The sequence below is a fragment of the Chlorocebus sabaeus genome, chromosome 11 (genome assembly GCF_047675955.1).
Source record: "Chlorocebus sabaeus isolate Y175 chromosome 11, mChlSab1.0.hap1, whole genome shotgun sequence".
In the NCBI taxonomy this organism is placed as follows: Eukaryota; Metazoa; Chordata; class Mammalia; order Primates; family Cercopithecidae; genus Chlorocebus; species Chlorocebus sabaeus.
Window position 1 is genome coordinate 93,978,941 of NC_132914.1, and position 19,952 is coordinate 93,998,892.

General features: G+C 39.6%; 1 protein-coding gene across 4 annotated transcripts in view; it reads left to right on the forward strand.

The window, feature by feature from the left end:
* CFAP54 (cilia and flagella associated protein 54) overlaps window positions 1-19,952 on the forward strand; it is a 377,198-nt gene that overhangs the window by 152,163 nt on the left and 205,083 nt on the right. For all 4 annotated transcript variants that reach the window (XM_008004317.3, XM_037996664.2, XM_037996665.2 and 1 more), the window contains 3 exons: window positions 3,718-3,941; window positions 4,045-4,180; window positions 9,642-9,744. In XM_008004317.3, the coding sequence (XP_008002508.3) occupies window positions 3,718-3,941; window positions 4,045-4,180; window positions 9,642-9,744 (463 nt within the window). The remainder of the gene's footprint in view (window positions 1-3,717; window positions 3,942-4,044; window positions 4,181-9,641; window positions 9,745-19,952) is intronic.

Sequence of the window (19,952 nt, forward strand, 5' to 3'; positions counted from 1 at the left end):
TAAGATGTGACTTGCTCCTCCCTGCCTTCTGCCATGATTGTGAGGCCTCCCTAGCCATGTGTGAATATGTCTTTATCAGCAGCGTGAAGATGGACCAATACAACAGGATAAAGGAGAAAAAGTATATGGCTTTTGATGTAGATGCATCAAAAGCATTTGCAGACTTTAGTGTCCATTCATGTTAAAATCACTCAGCAAACGAGGAATGGATAATTTTTTCAAACTGATAAAAGAGTATCTACAGATAACATAATGCTTAATGGTGAAATGTTATGAACTTCTTTGTAAGAATGGAAACAAAGCAAGGACGTCGGCTCATAGCATTTTTATTCAACATCATGCCAGAAATCCTGGCCAGTGCGATTAGTCAAGATAAAGAAACAGAAGGCACACAGATTAGAAAGGAAGAAATACAACTGTTTTTATTTGTGGATAACATAATTTTTTACATAGAGAATTCTAACTCTTCAGTGTTCTACAAAGCAATGATTAGAACTAAAAAAAAAGTAGGATATAAGGTCAATATACAAAAATAATTTGTATTTCTGTATACTAGCAGAAAATAATGAGAAAATGAAAACTTAAAAATAATTTCATTTAAAATATCATCCAAAATATCAGTATCTAGAAATATGTATAATTTACACAATATTTCTACATTGATAACTATAAGACATTACAAAAAATTAAAGAAGACTTAAATAAATGAAGAGATATATATTAATATCAATAAATCTATTATTCCCAATTTGATTTGTCAATTCAGTGAAATCTCAATGAAAATTCCAATAGGCATTTTTTGGTGTATAAATTGACAATTCATTTTAAAATTTATAAGCAAATGCAAAAAAATGTGAATGGCCAAAAAAAATTTTTTAAAAGAATAAATTTGGAGGACTTACTATATATATATGATATCAAAGCATACTAAAGCTACAGTAATTAAGAGAGTATAATACTGACCTAAAGAGAGAAATATATCAATGTAACAAATAAAGAATCTGAAAATAGACCCATACGTACGATTTTTTTCCACCAAAGAAGTCAAAGCAGTTCAGAGGTTTCAAAAAGAAATGTCAACTCTAGGACCTAGATTGTTGCCTTTAAAAACCATGTATCACTAAAGGAAACAGGGCTTCTTTGGGGAAAAAAAATGCTTGACTGCCTTACCTCCTATATGAACTATATCTGAGGATGACCAAATAGTTGATGAAGGGGAATTTTTCTTTACAAAAGTATCCAAGTAACAAATGAAGAAAGGATGTTGGAATTAGAATTATTAGGTTTCTGTGATTCTTAATGAATGAATTGGAGGATCAAGAGCACCTAATGGAGTATACTTGCAAAAAACAGAAATCTAACTGGAATCAGATAGAATATTTACATTTATCCCACAATTTGTAGAAAATACAGTGGACAGAAGAACATTTTAAATGAAATTACGGTAATATCCTCAGTGAAATTCAGACTTTGGGAACTCTACAGAAAAACAATCTGATTTCTTTAACAAAAAAATTTAATAAAGGAGGAGATGAAATCTATAAATTAAAAAAGACAAGAGATATAACCAATTGCAGTGTTTGGACCTTATTTTAATCTAACTAACACATACAGTTAAAAAAATAAAGCTGTAAGGCAATAAGGAAAATAGAAACACTCTTCAGTGTAATTATTCAATAATGATTTAAAGGAACCTCTGCTAATGTCTTTTTTTAGGCAGGATTATAGTATTGTGGTTATGTTTTTGTAAAACTAATTTTTACTTTTTTAGAGATACATACTAAAATATTAATAGATTAATTCATATAATTTTGGGGATATAATTCAAAATAATGGGGTAAGTGGGTGTGTCCTAAGAGTTGATAATTACTGCAGCTGGTGGTGGGTACATGCGCTTCATTATATTGCTTTCCCTACTTCTGTAAGTGTTGGAAATTTTCTTTAAGAAAAAGTTTTTAAAAAATCACACATGGCCCATACAAAATCTTCAAAACTTAAAAAGAGTCTGGCCTTGACTGTGCCAGAATCCTCAATCTCCATATGCTATTTTGATCTCCAAATGTCAGTCTTGTTTATTTCTCAGTGTTGTTTATTTCTCAGTATTGCCAAATTTAGGAGGTCAATAGATAATTCTCTTCCCCCGCTCCCCAGCTTTTGGATTGGGATCAACTGAGAGATGGGCGCTGAACAAGACAATTGAGATAAAATATCAGCTTTTTTTTTTTTTTTTTTTTTTTTTTTTACTGTGTTTCACTCTTGTTGCCCAGGCTGGAATGCAATGGCACAGTCTTGGCTCACCACAACCCCTGCCTCCCGGGTTCAGGCGATTCTCTTACCTCAGCCTCCTGAGTAGCTGGGATTACAGGCATGCGCCACCATGCCCTGCTAATTTTGTATTTTTAGTAGAGACAGAGTTTCTCCGTTTTGGTCAGGCTGGTCTCGAACTCCCGACCTCAGTTGATCTGCCCGCCTTGGCCTACCAAAATGCTGGGATTACAGGCGTGAGCCACCATGCCTGGCCCTCAGCTTCATTGTTGATAAACACTATATTAGATAATGTAATAACTACAGAGGACTTCCCTGTCCTTCATCCCAGAAATAAAACATAGGCATGACTGATAGCAGATCTGTGCTCCTAGAAGACTTACTGTAGAATCAGTGAATTACAAGTATTGAACTCATAGCATAAATAAAATGTCAACTACTTTTTAAAAGTATGTCCCATGTGCTGGGCGCTATGCTGAGGAAGCAAATTCATGTAAGTCACTGGTGCTATACCTGCTATTCATACCTACACAGCCTGACTTCAGGTATGCATACTGCATTTCACAGCCAGATGACTTACAAAGTCTCTTCTAACTTCCGGGACTACAGCTCTTGTTAGAGGGGATGTTTATCCTCTACTTTTGTTGATGCTTCCCACTCGTGTATATAGGTTACTTTTAATGGTATTATTGGGATGGGAAGGCTGGACTTGAGTTACCCAACTGTTTTGGACTATAATCTGGCCCTTACATGGATCTAAGAGGCTTTGTTTTGCCTTAATAATTTCCAGAGGTCTACACAAATGTGTCAGGAACTCATAGGACATGAACACGATTGTTACATAGTAACTCTTTAGTCAAAAAGAGGGTCTCCTTGATGCTTTCATCCTCCATAGGTGTGACATTTGCATCTAGGAATGGACATATTATTGTATAAATTAACGAATGTAACCAATGTATTAGGGGGCTTTGTTATGTGTTTATACTAAAGTCTGCTTTTTCCTAAAAATCTTACCATAATTGATTTCATATCCTTACTTAAATGGATAGTGACTGTATACCAAGAACTATAGACGGTAATCTGTGTTGTCCAATATGGTAAACATTAGCCATATGTGGCTATTTAAATTTAAATTCGAATTAATTAAAATTAAATGAAATTAAAAATTCAGTTGCACTAATCGCATTTCAAAAGCTTGGTAGCTGCAGGTGTCTAGTGGCTATAGGGAACGATAATGAACAGCACAAATATATAGCACATTTCCATCATCACAGCAAGCTTTGTTGGATAATACTGCATCAAATTATCCAGCTTTGCCTCGCATAAGAAAAATATTTTTTCTTTTCAGTTGAGTTCTTTTCCATGTTACATTTTTATCACATTCAGTTTTCAGAAAAAATATGGAGTAAAATCTGAAATTACACATTTTTTTTTTCACTGTGCTACTTGCAGCCTATTGAAGAGAAAGGAGAATTCAGTGTTCCAAGTTGTTATGGGAATATTAAAAATGATAACGGTGGTTCTAGTCTTACTTTTGAGCATCCTTTGGATGATGTAAATGTGGTTGATTTGAAATGGATCCAAGACTTTGTATTAAAATCTCTGGAAGTTTTATATCAAGTGGAAAAATGGGAAACACTAGTATCGCTTGCCATTCAGTTCAATACAGTTTCACAGTAAGTACTGCTCTAAGGGCAATTAAAAGTAACAGACTTCATTGAAAAAAAAAAGTCTTTTAACTAATGTTTTCTTTTTAACGTGTTCTTTACCCCTGTCTAGTGAGAGGTATACAGAACAAGTGACACCACTCCTGGTGTATGCACAGCGCCAGCTTCTGCTGAGAATACACAAGTTCAAGGGCCCAGATATTACCCAGCAACCTTGTGCAAGGTATGAGGCTGAATATGGAGAGAAGGTAAGTTTAAGTTAGTTCTATTATTCATGCTGTTGTGATTTCTAATTAGTACACATAGAAAGTACGAGGATTTAGAAATCAGATAAATCTTATTATTTCTGCTTTAGTATTTCCACTTACTGGCATTTATCATTCAAATCAACAAACATTATTGAGAGCCTGCAATCAAGGCAAACAGGAACTAAGTCCCTTTCCACAGTAAGTTCATATCAGGCCAAGACTAACTTAGCCATAAAGCACAATGGGGATGGTGTCTAGAGCCCATGATACTTTTTTTATGTTTTTGTTTTTGTTTTTTTTTTAGAGTAAGTCTTGCTCTGTCACCCAGGCTGGAGTGTAGTGGCATAATCTCAGCTCACTGCAACCTCCACCTCTTCCTTAGTGTGTTAATTCAGTCTGTGGCTCTAAGTACATCTCTATGATGATGACTTTTAAAATTACATCTCCACTGTAGATGTAGATCTCCACTTTTTCCTAAATTTTGTGGCGATATCTAACTGCCTGTATCAGCCGGGTTCAATCAGAGGAGCAAAACTTCTAAAGACAGGTCTATTTTATCTCTGGAGGGGAAGAAATAAATTCAGTGTCTCCCACTATGCCCTCACAACATGATTCTGACACCAGATGTGTGGGGATTTCTCCCCACCACTAAGCAGGAAATCAGTTCTGCAGTGGACACCTGCTTGGTGTCTTTCTTGTTTTGAAACTAAGTTTCACTCTTGTTGCCCAGGCTGGAGTGCAATGGGCACAGTCTTGGCTCACTGCAACCTCCGCCTCCCAGGTGTCTGGGTGTCTTTCAATTCAGTTTCTACACAGTCTACCTGGAGATAGCATCAAATCCCAGAGGTTGGGAGTTCTGCCCCCATTTCCAATGTTGATCTCAACACCACCTGGGTTCAAGTGATTCTCCTGCCTCAACCTTCTGAGTAGCCTGCCGTCATGCCTGGCTAATTTTTATATTTTTAGTAGAGATGGGGTTTCACCATGTTGGCCAGGCTGGTCTCGAACTGCTGACCTCAAGTGATCCTCCCACCTCAGCCTCCCAAAGTGCTGGGATTACAGGCGTGAGCCCCTGTAATCTAGAGTCCACAATGCTTTCAGTGGCCCACTAAATGTATTAATTTCTTTTAAAATAAGAAGAAAAAAATAACTTTCAGGGCAAAGAAAATGTTTGAATTTCTACTTTCATATTCTTGTATTTATATCAACACAATTATAAAATATCGTTTTTAATATTTTTCAATGGAGAAACAGACTCATGAAGGCAAAAGTACCCAGGGCCCTTGAAAGTCATGGTATATCTTGAATCTGGCAGAGAAAAGAGATAAAAACATTCTTCCATTGACTAATTTAACAAAGTACGTTGACTACCCAGTCAGACCCATTGCACATGGTTGTACTGTGTGTGACCTGCCCAAGGGCCCCTGGCATATGTGGGGCCTGAAATCCAGCCCCTCCTTGCCACACCAGCCTATGTACTTGAGGTGTTGCATCCAGCCAGCAAGGGCTCCATTTTCTTCTTCTCACAAAGGTTCCTTGTGGCCCAGTGGTAGCCTTGCCTCCTGCATATTCTACGTGGTGAGAATACAGTTCTGAGTTCCTGCTTCATAAAGTTTAATTTCAGAGGGTTGGAAATAGGGCCAGAAAATCAACATGTAAACAGATGAGTAGAAAGACTTACAATCATTATAAGGTCTCTGAAGAAAATCAGTCAATTGACTAGAGATGAACTGGGTGAGAGGTGCTAACTTTAGTAAGGATGATCTAGAAGACCTCTTGGAGATGATGGCATTTGATGAGAGGGGCCAGCTGTACAATGATCTAGGAAAAGAACATTGTAGCCCAAGAGAAGAAGAATGGCCCATGCCCTGGAGTGGGACAGAAAGAAGGCCTGTAGCAAACAAGGGGCATGGGAGAAAGAAGAGGCTGCTCCTTCCAAGGATTTTTTTGTTACTACTTCCTCTTCTCCCCAATGTCCCAATGTGAGTGTGCCCCAAGACTGTGTTCTTGGACTCCTTGTCTTCTCCATCCACATACTCTCCCATAGTGAGTTAATTCAGTCTGTGTGTCTTAAGTACCATCTCTATGATGATGAATTTTGAAATTACATCTGCACTCTAGACCTTTCTCCTGAATTTTGTGTTGATATATCTAACTGCCTATATCAGCCAAAGTTCAACCTGAAGAGCTAAACTAGTAAGACAGGTCTATCTTATCTATGGAGGGGAAAAAATAAACTCAGTGTCTCCCACTATGTTCTTACAACATGATGCTGACACCAGATGTGTGGGGATTTCTCCCCACCACTAAGCAAGAAATCAGTTCTGCAGTGGGCACTGGCTGGGTGTCTTTCAATTCAATTTCTATACAATTTACCTGGAGATAGCATCAGATCCCAGAGGTTGGGAGCTCTGTTCTGACTTCCAATGTTGATATCAAGCCCCAGGTTGTGACCTGTGCTTCTGACTGACAGGCAACAAATTAGGGTTCCTATGACCCACTCCTTGGGTTTGATCAGTTTATTAGAGTGACTCACAGAACTCAGAGAAACACTTGCTTACATTCACCAGTTTATTGTAAAGAAAATTACAAAAGATACAGATGAAGAGATGAGATGCATAGGGTGAGGCAGAGGGGAAGGGGCACAGACCTTTCACGGATCCACCACCTTCCAGGAACCTCCACGTGTTCAACTATCCAGAAGCTCCCTAAACCCAGTCCTTTGGTTTTTTTTTAAATGGAGTTTCATTGTGAAAGCATAATTGATTAAATCATTGGCCATTGACCATCAACTTAACCTTCCACCCTTCTCTTCTTTGCAGAGGTTGGGAAATAGGGCTCTAAGTTCTTATCCTGCCATGGTCTTTCTGGTGAGCAGCCCCTATCCTGAAGCTACCTAGGGGCTGCCAGCCATCAATCAACTTATTAGCATACAAAAAGATAACACTTTGGAGATTCCAAGGATTTTAGGAGTTGCATGTCAAGAAACAGGGACAAGACTAAATATATATTTTACAGTATCACATCTGTCTAGCTAGCTAGCTGGCTATCCATCAAAGGATTCACTACAAGAATTTGGCTCTATGATTGTGGAGGCCAGCTAAGCAAGCTTCAAATCCATTGGGCAGGCAATCAGGATCATGAGCAGGGAGGAACCCCAGATGGACAGAGGCTGTTCCTCATAGGCAGTCAGTGAGGGAAGATCCAGCCAGGAGAGGACAGTTGTAGAAGCAGCTGCTGCTGGTGTTTAAAGTCCTGGAGACTGTGGGCATGTCAGACTCATCTGCTTAGGTCAGGTCCACTGAGAGTTATCTCCCTTGTTTAAAGTCAATTTAATTAGTATCTGCAAAATCCCTTCACAGTAGCACCTAGTTTGATTGAATAACTGGGGTGAAGTGTGTGTATGCCAGAAAGTGGATGCTTCCCTCTCTTTCCTCCTCATAGTTTATCTGAAACCAAGTTGATCCATGAAACTTGGCCAATCAACATCATTTCTTAGATAAGAAATACACTTCTTAAATTTAGCACATCTCAAACAAGCCTGTTCTGCTAAGTCTTCTTCAAGGACAAGCCCACTGTCCTGGCTGCCAGCCACCTTGGAGACATACCTGCCTCCTCTCTTGCACTCACACCACCTTCCAACTGGTAACCAAGCGCTCTACCCTCAAAATACAATCCAAATTGGAGCACTGCTCACTACCTCCAACACTGACTTTTTAATATACTGTAGAATGTACCTCACTATTTGTTTATTATCCAAGCCCTTGTTGTATTTGCTTGGGTTAATGCAGTGACTTCCTAATCACCCTGCACCCCACTAACAGCCTAGAATATATTCTTTTTGTTGTTGTCATTTTGAGATGGAGTCTCAGTCTGTCCCCAGGCTGGAGTGTAGTGGAGCGATCTTGCCTCACTGCAACCTCTGCCTCCCAGGTGGAAGTGATTTTCATGCCTCTGCTTCCTGAGTACCTGGGATTACAGGTGGGAGCCACCACACCTGGCTGATTTTTGTGTTTTTAGTACAGATGGGGTTTCACCATGTTGACCAGGTTGGTCTCGAACTCCTGACCTCAGGTGATCCACCTGCCTTGGCCTCCCAGAGTGCTGGGATTACAGGTGTGAACCACCACACCCAGCCTATAATCTATTCTTAATGCAGCAGATACAAATGACCTTTTAAACCCCAAGTCAGGTCCTGTCACACCTCTATTTAAAACCCTGTGGTGGCTTCCCACCCTATTTAGAGTAAAGTGAACATCTTTTTCATGACCTTAATATCCTTAATAACATATCCCCCTGATCTCTTCAGTAACTCCTGTTACTCCCCACCAGGTTTTTTACCACACTGTTGCATAAGGTGTTCTTGCCTCAGGGTCTTTGCATTTGCTGTTGCCCCTGCTTGGAGTGCTGCTCCCCAAACATCCACATTGAATCCCTCACCTTTTCCCAATCTTTGCTAAATTTTACATTCTCTGTGAGGCCTTTCCGCACTACTCTATTTACAACTATGTACCTTTTTGCTCTATGTCTCTCTAGATCATTTGTAATTCTTTAATATACTATATAATGTACCACACTATTTGTTTATTATCTCTCTTCTCCCACTAAGATGTTTCACAAGAGTAAGAGTTTTTGTTTATTTTGTTCTCTGCTACATCATCCCTCCTTCTTGTCCCATTGTTTGGCACATAATAGGTGTTCAGTAAAGATCCGTTTAATGAAGCCGGAGAAATAGAAAAGATTAGATCAAGTAGGGCCTTATGAGGTTGTGGGAAGGAATTTGTATATTATTAGGCTGCATTTACATCTCATTATAAAAGTACTACCCACAAAGGACAGTAAAGAAGAAGCATCTATATCAGACTGGGGTTCCAGGAGGGCTGTATTTTGAGCGATAGGTTAGTTCAAGGGATGAGAGTGAAGAAATGGCGAGAAGAGGGTCTTGGGCCCTTTAAAATATTTTTTTTCTCTTTAAAACTTTTCTGTTTTCTGATATTTTATTATCTTAGGACTCATATATCTGTTAGAAAATAAATTATCAAAATACTACAAAGGAAGTTACTTCTGAAAAACTTCACCAGGGAAATTAAAATTGCATTAATTATAAGTAGGGTGGAAAAATCTGCCATTGGGAAAGCAGATTATATTTTAACTTATATAATGGAAGATATATTTAGACCAGCGAATTTATAGAATATTAGAAAATCATATTCTAATTGCTCTACATAATTTGCCTAACGTTCTTCCAGCTGTGCTGTACAAAAGAAATATGAAAAATTATGGAGCTGCTTTTTTTCATGAAAGTTCTCTTGATTAGATGCTATTCTGCCAGCTTTTACTTGTAACATTGTTATATATCTCTTTATCCTGATAAATAAAAAATGAGAGAAACATTTCAAGTAAGCCAAATTTTTAACTATAAATACCTGACTAATATTTGTTTTCATCTTTCTTTTTAAAGATAACCTGCCGAAATTTCATTGGGAAGCAGCTTAAGATAAATTCTTCAACCATTGAAGAAACAAGCAACTGCACAGATTTACTAAAAATGCTTATCTCTTCAGGTCAGAACCAATCTTAGCTTGAAGGTTTATTTTCTCTAAATCAAAGTTTGCCATTGTGTTCTACATGTCAAACCTTCCATAATTAGTATGTTTGTAAAAATTTCTTTTGCAGGTTTAGTTGACTGAAAATAATACATTTGATTTTTGCCATCTTATGTTGCTATAAGTGTTACTTAAGGGGGATTAAAACATTTTGTTTATTTTTATTTTAAACTTTTAAGTTCAGGGGTCCATGTGCAGGTGAAAGTTTACATAGGTAAACTTGTGTCATGGGGGCTTTTTGTACAGATTATTTCATCACCTAGCTGTTAAGCCTAGGACCCATTAGTGATTTTTCCTGATCTTCTCCATCTTCTTCACCCTCTGATAGGCCCTCTATGTGTCCATGTGTTCTTATTATTTAGCTCCTACTTATAAGTGAGGACATGTGGTATTTGGTTTTCTGTTCTTGCATTCATTTCCTAAGGATAATGGCCTCCAGCTCCATCCATGTTCCTGCAAAGGACATTATCTCATTCTTTTTTATGGCTGCATAGTATTCCATGGTGTATATGTCCCACATTTTCTTTATCCAGTCTATCATTGATGGGCATTTAGGTTCATTCCACTTCTTTGCTAATTGCTCTACATAACTCATCTAATGTTCTTCCAGCTGTGCTCTACAAAGAACATATGTGTGCATGTGTCTTTATAATAGAACAATTTATATTCCTTTGGAGATATGTGTATATATATATCCCGTAATGGGATTGCTAGGTCAAATGGTATTTCTGTCTTTAGGTCTTTGAGGAATTGCATCACTATTTTCCACAATGGTTGAACTAATTTACACTCCCACTAACAGTGTGTAAGTGTTCCTTTTTCTCCACAACCTTGCCAGCATCTTTTTTTTTTTTTTTTTACTTTTTACTAGCAGACATTTTGACTGATGTGAAATGGTATCTCATTATTGTTTTGATTTGCATTTCTCCAATGATCAGTGATACTGAGCTTTTTTTCATATGATTGTTGGCCACATGTATGTTCTTTTTTGAGAAGTGTCTGTTCATGTCTTTTGCCCACTTTTTAATGGGGTTGTTTTTTTCTTGTAAATTTGCTTAAGTTCCTTATAGATTCTGGATATTAGACCTTTGTTGGATGCATAGTTTGAAAAAATTGTCTCCCATCATAGGGAGATATGTCTGTTTACAATGTTGGTAGTTTCTTTTGCTGTGCAAAAGCTGTTTAGTTTAATTAGATCCCATTTGTCAATTTTTGCTTTTGTTGCAATTGCTTTTGACATCTTCGTTGTGAAATTTTTGCCTGTGCCTATGTCCTGAATGGTATTGCCTAGGTTGTCTTCCAGGGTTTCTATAGTTTTGGGTTTTGCAATTAAGTCTTTAATCCATCTTGAGTTAGTTTATGTATATAGTGTAAGGAAGGGGTTTAGTTTCAATCTTCTATGTATGGCTAGCCAGTTATCCCAGCACCATTTATTGAATAGGGAATTTTTTCCTATTGCTTGTTTTGTCAAGTTTGTTGAAGATTACATAGTTGTAGATGTGCAGTCTTATTTATCAGCTCTCTATTCTGTTCCACTGGTCTACATGTCTGTTTTTGTACCAGCACCATGCTGTTTTGGTTACTGTAGCCCTGTAGCATAGTTTGAAGTTGCGTAGTGTGTTGCCTCCAGCTTTGTTCTTTTTGCTTAGGATTGTCTTGGCTATTCGGGCTCTTTTTTGGTTCCATATGAATTCTAAAGTAGGTTTTTCTTGTTCTGTGAAGAATCTCAATGGTAGTTTAATGGGAATAGCAGTGAATCTGTAAATCACTTTGGGCAATATGACTGTTTTAATGATATTGATTCTTCCTATCCATGAGCATGGAATGTTTTCCCATTTGTTTGTGTCATCTCTGATTTCTTTGAACAATGGTTTGTAGTTCTTATAGAGATCTTTCACTTCCATAGTTAGCTGTATTCCTAAATATTTTATTCCTTTTGTAAAATGCATTTTTAAAACGTTCAATCTGTATGTTAGATAAGACAAATAAAATGAAAAGGGAAATTGATGGGAAAAAGAAGATGGAAAAAGGTTGTTTTACACATTTTTTTTCTCCTTTTTATCTTACTTATGAATGCTTTTGCTATTTGGCCTTTTACTATTTTCTTTATTCTGTTTTGACTCCCATAATAACTTCCATTTCCATAATCAATATAGATTATTCTATTGGTTTAACTATGGTTAAGTTGTAGATCTTTTAACTAGAGCACAGGAGAAGATTTGGGAATGTCATGACTTCTTTGAATTTAACTGGTAAGTCCTGGATTAGTCAGTTCTCATGCTGCTCATGAAGATATACCTGAGACTGGATAATTTATAAACAAAAAGAAGTTTAATGAACTCACAGTTCCAGATGACTGGGGAGGCCACACAATCACAGGAGAAGGCAAAGAAGGAACAAAAGCACATCTTACATGGTGGCAAGCTGGAGAGCATGTTCAGGGGAACTGCCTTTTATAAACGCATCAGATCTTGTGATACTTATTCACTATCATTAGAATAGCATGGGAAAACCCACCCCCATGATTCAATTACCTCCCACTGGGTCCCTCCCACGGCATGTGGGGATTATGGAAGCTACAATTCAAGATGAGATTTGGGTGGGGACATAGCCAAACCATATCATTCTGCCCCGACCCCTCCCAAATCTCATATCCTCACATTTCAAAACCAATCATGCCTTCCCGACAGTCCCCCAAAGTCTTAACTCATTTCGGCATTAACTCAAAAGTCCACAGCCCAAAGCCTCATCTGAGACAAGACAAGTCCCTTCAGCCTTTGAGCCTGTAAAATCAAAAGCAAATTAGTTACTTCCTAGATACAGTGGGGTACAGGCATTGGATAAATACACCCATTCCAAATGGGAGAAATTGGCCAAAACATGTAAATCCAAAATCCAATAAGGCAGTCATTAAACCTTAAAGTTCCAAAATGATTACCCTTGACTCCATGTCTTACATCCAGGTCATGCTGATACAAGAGGTGGGCTCCTACAACCTTGTGGGTTTGCAGAGTATGGCCCCCCTCCCAGCTGCTTTCACAGGCTGGCCTTGAGTGTCTGTGGCTTTTCTGGGTGCACAGTGCAAGCTGTCACTGGATCTATCATTTTGAGGTCTGGAGGACGGTGGCCCTCTTCTCATAGCTCCACCGGGCAGTGCCCCAGTGGAGACTCTGTGTGGGGGCTCCATCCCCACATTTCCCTTCTGACTGCCCCAACAGAGTTTCTCCATGAGGGCCCCACCCCTGCTGCAAACTTCTGCCTGGACATTCAGGTGTTTCCATATATCCTCTGAAATCTAGGTGGAGGTCCCAAATCTCAGTTCTTGACTTCTGTGCACCTGAAGACTCAACACCATGTGGAAACTTCCAAAGCTTGGGGCTTGCACCTTCTGAAACCATGGCCTGAGCTGTACCTTAACCCCTTTTAGCTATGGCTGGAGAAGCTGGGATGCAGGGCACCAAGTCCCTAGGCTGCACACAGCACTGGGGCCCTTGACCTGGCTCAGGAAATCATTTTTCACTCATAGGCCTTTGGGTCTGTGATGGTAGGGGCTGCTGCGAATGTTTCTGACATGATGCGGAGACATTTTCCCCATTGTCTTGGTGATTAACATTTGGCTCCTTGTTACTTATGCAAATTTCTGCAGCCTGCTTGAATTTCTTTTCAGAAAATGGGTTTTTCTTTTGTACTGCATTGTGAGGCTATACATTTTCCCAACTTTTATGCTCTGTCACCTCTTGAACATTTTGCTCCTTAGAAATTTCTTCTGCCAGGTACCCTAAATCATCTCTCAAGTTCAAAGTTCCACAGATCTCTAGGGCAGGGGCAAAATGCTGCCAGTCTCTTTGCATAGCAAGGTTGACCTTTACTCCAGTTTCCAACAAGTTCCTCATCTCCATCTGAGACCACCTCAGCCTGGACTTTGTTGTCCCTATCACTATCAGCATTTTGGTCAAAGCCATTCAACAAGTCTCTAGGAAGTTCCAAACTTTCCCACATTTTCCTATCTTCTTCTGAGCTCTCCAACTGTTCCAACCTCTGCCTGTTACCCAGTTCCATAGTTGATTTCACATTTTCAGATATCTAGCAACACCCCACTACCTGGTACCAATTTACTGCATTAGGCCGTTCTCATGCTGCTAATAAAGACATACCCGAGACTGGGTAATTTATAAAGAAAAAGAGATTTAGTGGACTCACAGTTCCACATGGCTGGGGAGGCCTCACAATCATGGTGGAAGGAGAAGGAGGAGTGAAGGCACATCTTATGTTATGTACCTCCATCTTTTCAATGAGGCTTACCCTGAGCATTCAGTTTTTATTTATTTATTTATTTATTTATTTATTTAATTTATTTTTTGAGATGAAGTCTTGCTCTGTCGCCCAGGCTGGAGTGTAGTAGTGCTATCCCAGCTCACTGCAACCTCCATCTCCTGGGTTCAAGCAGTTCTCCTGCCTCATCCTCCTGAGTAACTGAGATAACACTCAGCTTTAACACAATGGAAAGTCTGTTTCCTGTACATGCTACTGTGTTCAGTGACGTTGAATCCTGGGCTGCTCATCATGATGGAATCTCCGTCTTGGTGCAAGCTTCCATGGGTTGTTTCTAAGTCAGAAAACATAATTTTAATGTTACCTTCTAGGAGTATATACAGAGAGGCATATGGTGAACCCCTGTAGATGCCAGCATACCTGGCTAATTTTTATATTTTAGTAGAGATGGGGTTTCACCATGTTGGCCAGGCTGGTCTCAAACTCCTGACCTCAAGTAATCCACCCGCCTTGGCCTCCCAAAGTCTGGGATTACAGGCATGAACCACTGCACCCAGCCTGAGCATTCAGTTTAAAACTGCACCCTGCCTGCTTCTTCCCAATTCCCTTTACTCTGCCATATGTTTTCTTTTTTTCTGAAGCACTTCTCACCATCTATTATATGGTATAATATAGTTTTTTTTTTTTTGTATTTATTGATAACTAATCTGTTCCTCCTGATAAAATGTAAGCTTTATGAGGACAGGGGTTATTGTTTTGTTTACAGATATAACCCAGATGTCTTCATCAGTGTCTGATATATAGTAGGAACTTAGTATCTCTTTGCTGAATGAATGACTTTGTGACGTTAGAAATGGTGGGGAGGGAGTATTTTGAATGGCATGTGCAGCAGTGGTGAGCTGTACCTATAGAAAGTCATTGAATAGAGGCCAGGTGCGATGGCTCACGCCTGTAATCCTAGCACTTTGGGAGGCCAAGGCGGGTGGATCACTTGAGGTCAGAAGTTTGAGACCAGCCTGGCCAACATGGTGAAACCCTGTCTCTACTAAAAATACAAAACTTAGCTGGGCATGGTCGTGGGTGCCTGTAATTCCAGCTACTCGGGAGGCTGAGGAAGGAGAATCAGTTGAACCCAGGAGGCAGAGGTTGCAGTGAACTGAGATTGTGCCATTGTACTCAAGCCTGTGTGATAAGAGTGAAACTGTGTCTCCAAAAAAAAAAAAAAAAAAAAATGAGAGAGAGAAAGAATGAACGAAAGAAAGAAAGAAAGAAAGAAAGAGAAAGACAAAGGAAGGAAGGAAGGAAAAGAGAAGAGAGGAGAAAAGAGAAGAGAAAAGAGAAAAGAAAAAGAAATTGCATAGAGAATCGCTTTTCAGGAAACTTAGCACCAGCAGGAACTGGCAGGAAATGTAGAGCTGGGGGCAGGGAGGGGGCTGGGTTGTGGTGGGGGTGGTGACTCAGGAGGGCTTTGTTTTGTTTGTATGTCTTTTTAATAGAAGAAAAAAAAGCATATTTAAATATTAACTAGAAAAAGCCAGTAAAGAGGGAGAGCTTATATATAGGAGAGAAAAGTATTCGATAAAGCAAGGACCTTAAGGAGACAAAAGGCAGAGAGAGAGTGGGATACAGGGGGATTATGCTTAGACAGGAGGGTGAGACATCTTTTCTGCTAGGTCAGAAAGAAAGGAGAGAATAAACCCAATCAGGGAAGTGCGTAGGTGGTAAAGGTAGAAATGGAAAGTATTCTTATTGGGTACTGGAGATTTTCTCAATGACGCAAGGGGCTGCGAGCATAACCAATGTTGATCAGGTTGGAGATTTCAGAAGGAATGAAACAGTGGACTGGCTGGTAAGGGCATCAGAGAAAGGAAGGGAGAAGGGATGTAGAGTAATTTAGAGGGTCCAATTGAGTGAGGTTGGTGACCATGAATTTGTAAGTGTTACTGCCAATGATAAATCAGATTATCCCTCATAGTCAGAAACAATGGGAAGATCACCTTCTTATGGTCAATCGTGTGTGATGAGTTTTATTCAGAGTATAATTCTTCCTGAGTGTATTCTTTTATTGAACTTGTCTGTGAAACCTGAGGAGTTCCCTTACTTTGGGATCCATAGCTCAAAATGTGATTTATGTTATACCTTTCATCTTAAAAAGAGTTGCTATAAATGTGAGAAAATATGTCAAAAATTGTTGTTATCAAAATGATGACTAGCATCAAAGGGATAAGAAAAACATATATAGTAAAATTCTAGACCTGTGTACCTGTAGATGTTTACTGATGATAGGTGCAATGTATCAGAAAAGCACTTTGCTTGCCTCCTGTTAAAGTTACATTTGGAAAGGCAAGAGGGTGGCGGTGGGATAGAAGGGAAGGGAGGTGCAGTCAGGCTACAGTAATCCTTTGGGTTGATTCTCAGTGGTGGTGGAAGCACAGACAGTTTGAGCAATCATTAGAACAGGAAAATTTGAATAGATAAAATTTTCTAAATACTGTAATGGCAGTAATAATTTATTAAACTGGAACTATAGCTTCTTTAATTTTTACAGTCAAAGGAGGTAGATATTATGCTTATATTACAGATGAGAAAATTAAATGTTACTAGTAATTAGTGGGCCTGTGATTCAAACTCTGCTTAACCCTTGAGTGCTCCACTGTGCTACCAGGCTTCTTCGCCATTGCTCCCTTTCAGATTGGAATTGCCTCTAAATTTACAGCATTCAAGAAGAAATTTGCTGTATTTCAGTGGTCACTGAAGACAGACACTTTATTCTGACTTATTGTAATAGTGTGGCAATTTTTAGATGATCCTATATATTAATTATAGGTTTTACACGGAATTGTTATCATTAAAAACTTAGCATCCTGTTGGGGTCCGCGTGTTTCCTTAAACAAAGGAATGAACACACAAGACAACACAAGACAAGACAAACATGGCGGCCGCCTCTAATGGCGCGCTCTGCTTTATTTTATACAGTCGTTTGTGGAATGTTGCCAAGTCACAAGACACATTGTTGTTTTTCTGACCTTTCCCTGACTTTCTGGATTTTCAAGATATTTACACATAAACAAGCCCCCAGGGTCTGCTGTTAGCAGCTGGCTCCTTTGTCCTTCCTGTAAACAGGGAAGGAAGGCCCTGCTTCGTTTGCAAGAGCAGGACTTATTGGGAACGCTGCGCTTCATTTGCGAGAGTAGGACTTACCTGGAACACCTTGTTTGTGAGCACGTAGTCCTCTACAGCATCCAACTTGTAGCTCTTTCTAAGATTTTAGGACCTCTGTTATTGGGAATGTTTTTTGGTCTATGCTCTTGGGTTTATTTGGCAAAGTTTTAAAATGCTGAATTTTTTCAGTATACTGAACTCAGATCACCAACGTATTTGTCAGCATGTTGGGTCTTACGTATGTCATCACCCTGATATGTCTGCAATTCTTTTAAAAGGCAGAGTACTCATGGTGGTTTCCACACCAGATCGCTGCTTTAGACCATCATAGATTTTCTTTTGGCATAACGGCATTTAGTGGTGATGCTTGGTACATTTAATTCTTCAGAATAGATATTGCAATGCTCCAGTGCCTAGGAACATTTGGTGTACTCATTATTTAACAGCATCCTATTCTCCCTTCAACTGTTTAATAATGCATATGTAATTTGGTGTAGTCTCTGTAGGATTTGGAGAAGTGAGAACACCTCATTTTATAGATATTCTTGTATGGGTGAGTAACTTGCCTGCTTGTTAAGCTCCATAGGGGAGATAACTCTATGGATATGCCATTTATTGAAGCTGTTTTTGCATTCTGCCTGGGATCTGTCTCTTGAGTTTTGACCTTCCTGGTGTTTAAGTTCTCTGGTAGAGTTATTCAGTCCTCCGGTGTGTTGGAATTTTCAACCCTTTGGCAGGTATGTTTTATTAGTGCCTTTGGGCATTTGGATTGATGTGGCCGCAAGTGTAGGAAGCAGTCCAAAGTTCAGATCACTTGCTGGGATCCTTCCATGGTGGACCCATCTCTCAGGAGTCGTTGGCATTTCAGCTTTCATTTCTACATTGGTACAATGAAAGACACAATGTTTTTCATTCTTCTTTTTTTTTTTGCTTCTTCTCCTCCTTCTTCTTTCTTACCTATTTCAAACGGTTGAGGCTATTAGTGCCTCTGGAATAGCCTTCTTAAATTATCCATGGACGTTTTCAGAGAAGAACCCCCTTGAGGCAGAGCTGTCAAGATAAGGACTCTGAAGCTAATGCCACCTCCTCATTGCTTTGCATCATTTATCTCATGTAGACAGCCACGCCACCACCAACAGAACCCTAATTAGACAACCAGGAAAAAGATATGCAGGGCTTGAAAAAAGGGGAGAAAAAGAAAGTGAAATATAGTTTAGGAAGAACACAAAGAGAAATTATTTATCAGCCAGATAAAAAAGTAGTGGGATGATTTCATTCAGACTGTTCTTACTATAAATAAAAATTTTCAGATTTTATTCTAGAGTATAAGCTTGGTGAGAGCAGAGACTATGCCTGTTTTGTTCACTTGCGTCTCTCTTCGGTGCCTGGCACAGTGCCTAGTACTTGTGAGCGCTCAATTTATCTTTTAAAAATACATGACCGGTGGTCATGATGTGAGCCTTCATCTACTGAATGCTCACTCCACGACAGGCTCTGTGCTGGACACACTGCACCTCCACACACAGGTTAAAATGGTAACCCTCTGAGTCATCCTGATTTCGGTGAGAGGGGTGCTGTGGGACTAAATAGGACAGAGACAAGCCTGAGAAAAGTTAATGAAGGAAGAATTACCGCAGTTTTAACAGATATTTAAAACTATGGCTTAGAGAAAGTAACTATCTCATATTATTGTATGTGGGGGCTTCCAGCTTTCCTCCTTTCATTAACTTGCTGTTATGGGCTGAATATTTGTGGTTCCCCCCACCTAAATGTTAAAATCCTCACCCCTAATGTGATGGTCTTAGGAAGTGGGTCCTTTGGAGGATAAATTAGGTCATGAGGGTGGAGCCCTTATGAATGGCATTGGTGTCTTTATTTTTATTTATTTATTTATTTTGAGGTGGAGTTTCATTCCATCGCCCAGGCTGGAGTGCAGTAGCACAATCTCAGTTCCCTGCAACCTCCACCTCTGGGGTTCAAGTGATTCTCCTGCCTCAGCCTTCTGAGTAGCTGGGACTACAGGCACCCGCCACCACACCTGGCTAATTTTTGTATTTTTAGTAGAGACGGAGTTTCACCTTGTCTCCTGACCTGGGGTGATCCAACCGCCTTGGCCTCCCAAAGTGCTGGGATTACAGGCATGAGCCACCACACCTGGCCTGGTGTCTACAAAAGAGACCCCAGGTTGCTCTGTAGCCCACTTCTATCATGGGAGGGAGGACCAATGAGAAGGTAACCATCTGCGAGCTAGGGAGAGGGCCCTCACCAGAACCCTACCATTCTGGTCTCCTGATCTCAGACTTCTAGCCCCAAATATCTGTGCAGAATAAATTTGTTTTGTTTTCTTTTTTTTTGAGACAAGGTCTCACTCTGTCACCCAGGCTGGAGTGCAATAGTATGATCATAGCTCACTGTAGCCTGGAACTCCTGGGCTCAGGTGGTCATCCCACTTCAGCCTCTCAAGTAGCTAGGACTATAGGCACATGCCCCTGTACCCAGCTAATTTATTTTATTTTTGTGTAGAGACAGGGTCTTGCTTTATTGTCCAGGCCAGTCTTGAACTCCTGGCTTCAAGGGATCCTCCCTGCCTCATCCTCCCAAAGTGCTGGGATTACAGGCATGAGCCATAGTGCCTGATGAGAAATAAATTTCTGTTGTTTATAATCCACCCAGTCTATGGTAGTTTCTCATAGCAGTTTCAGCTAAGATACTTGCTTAACTTCTTTTCCTGA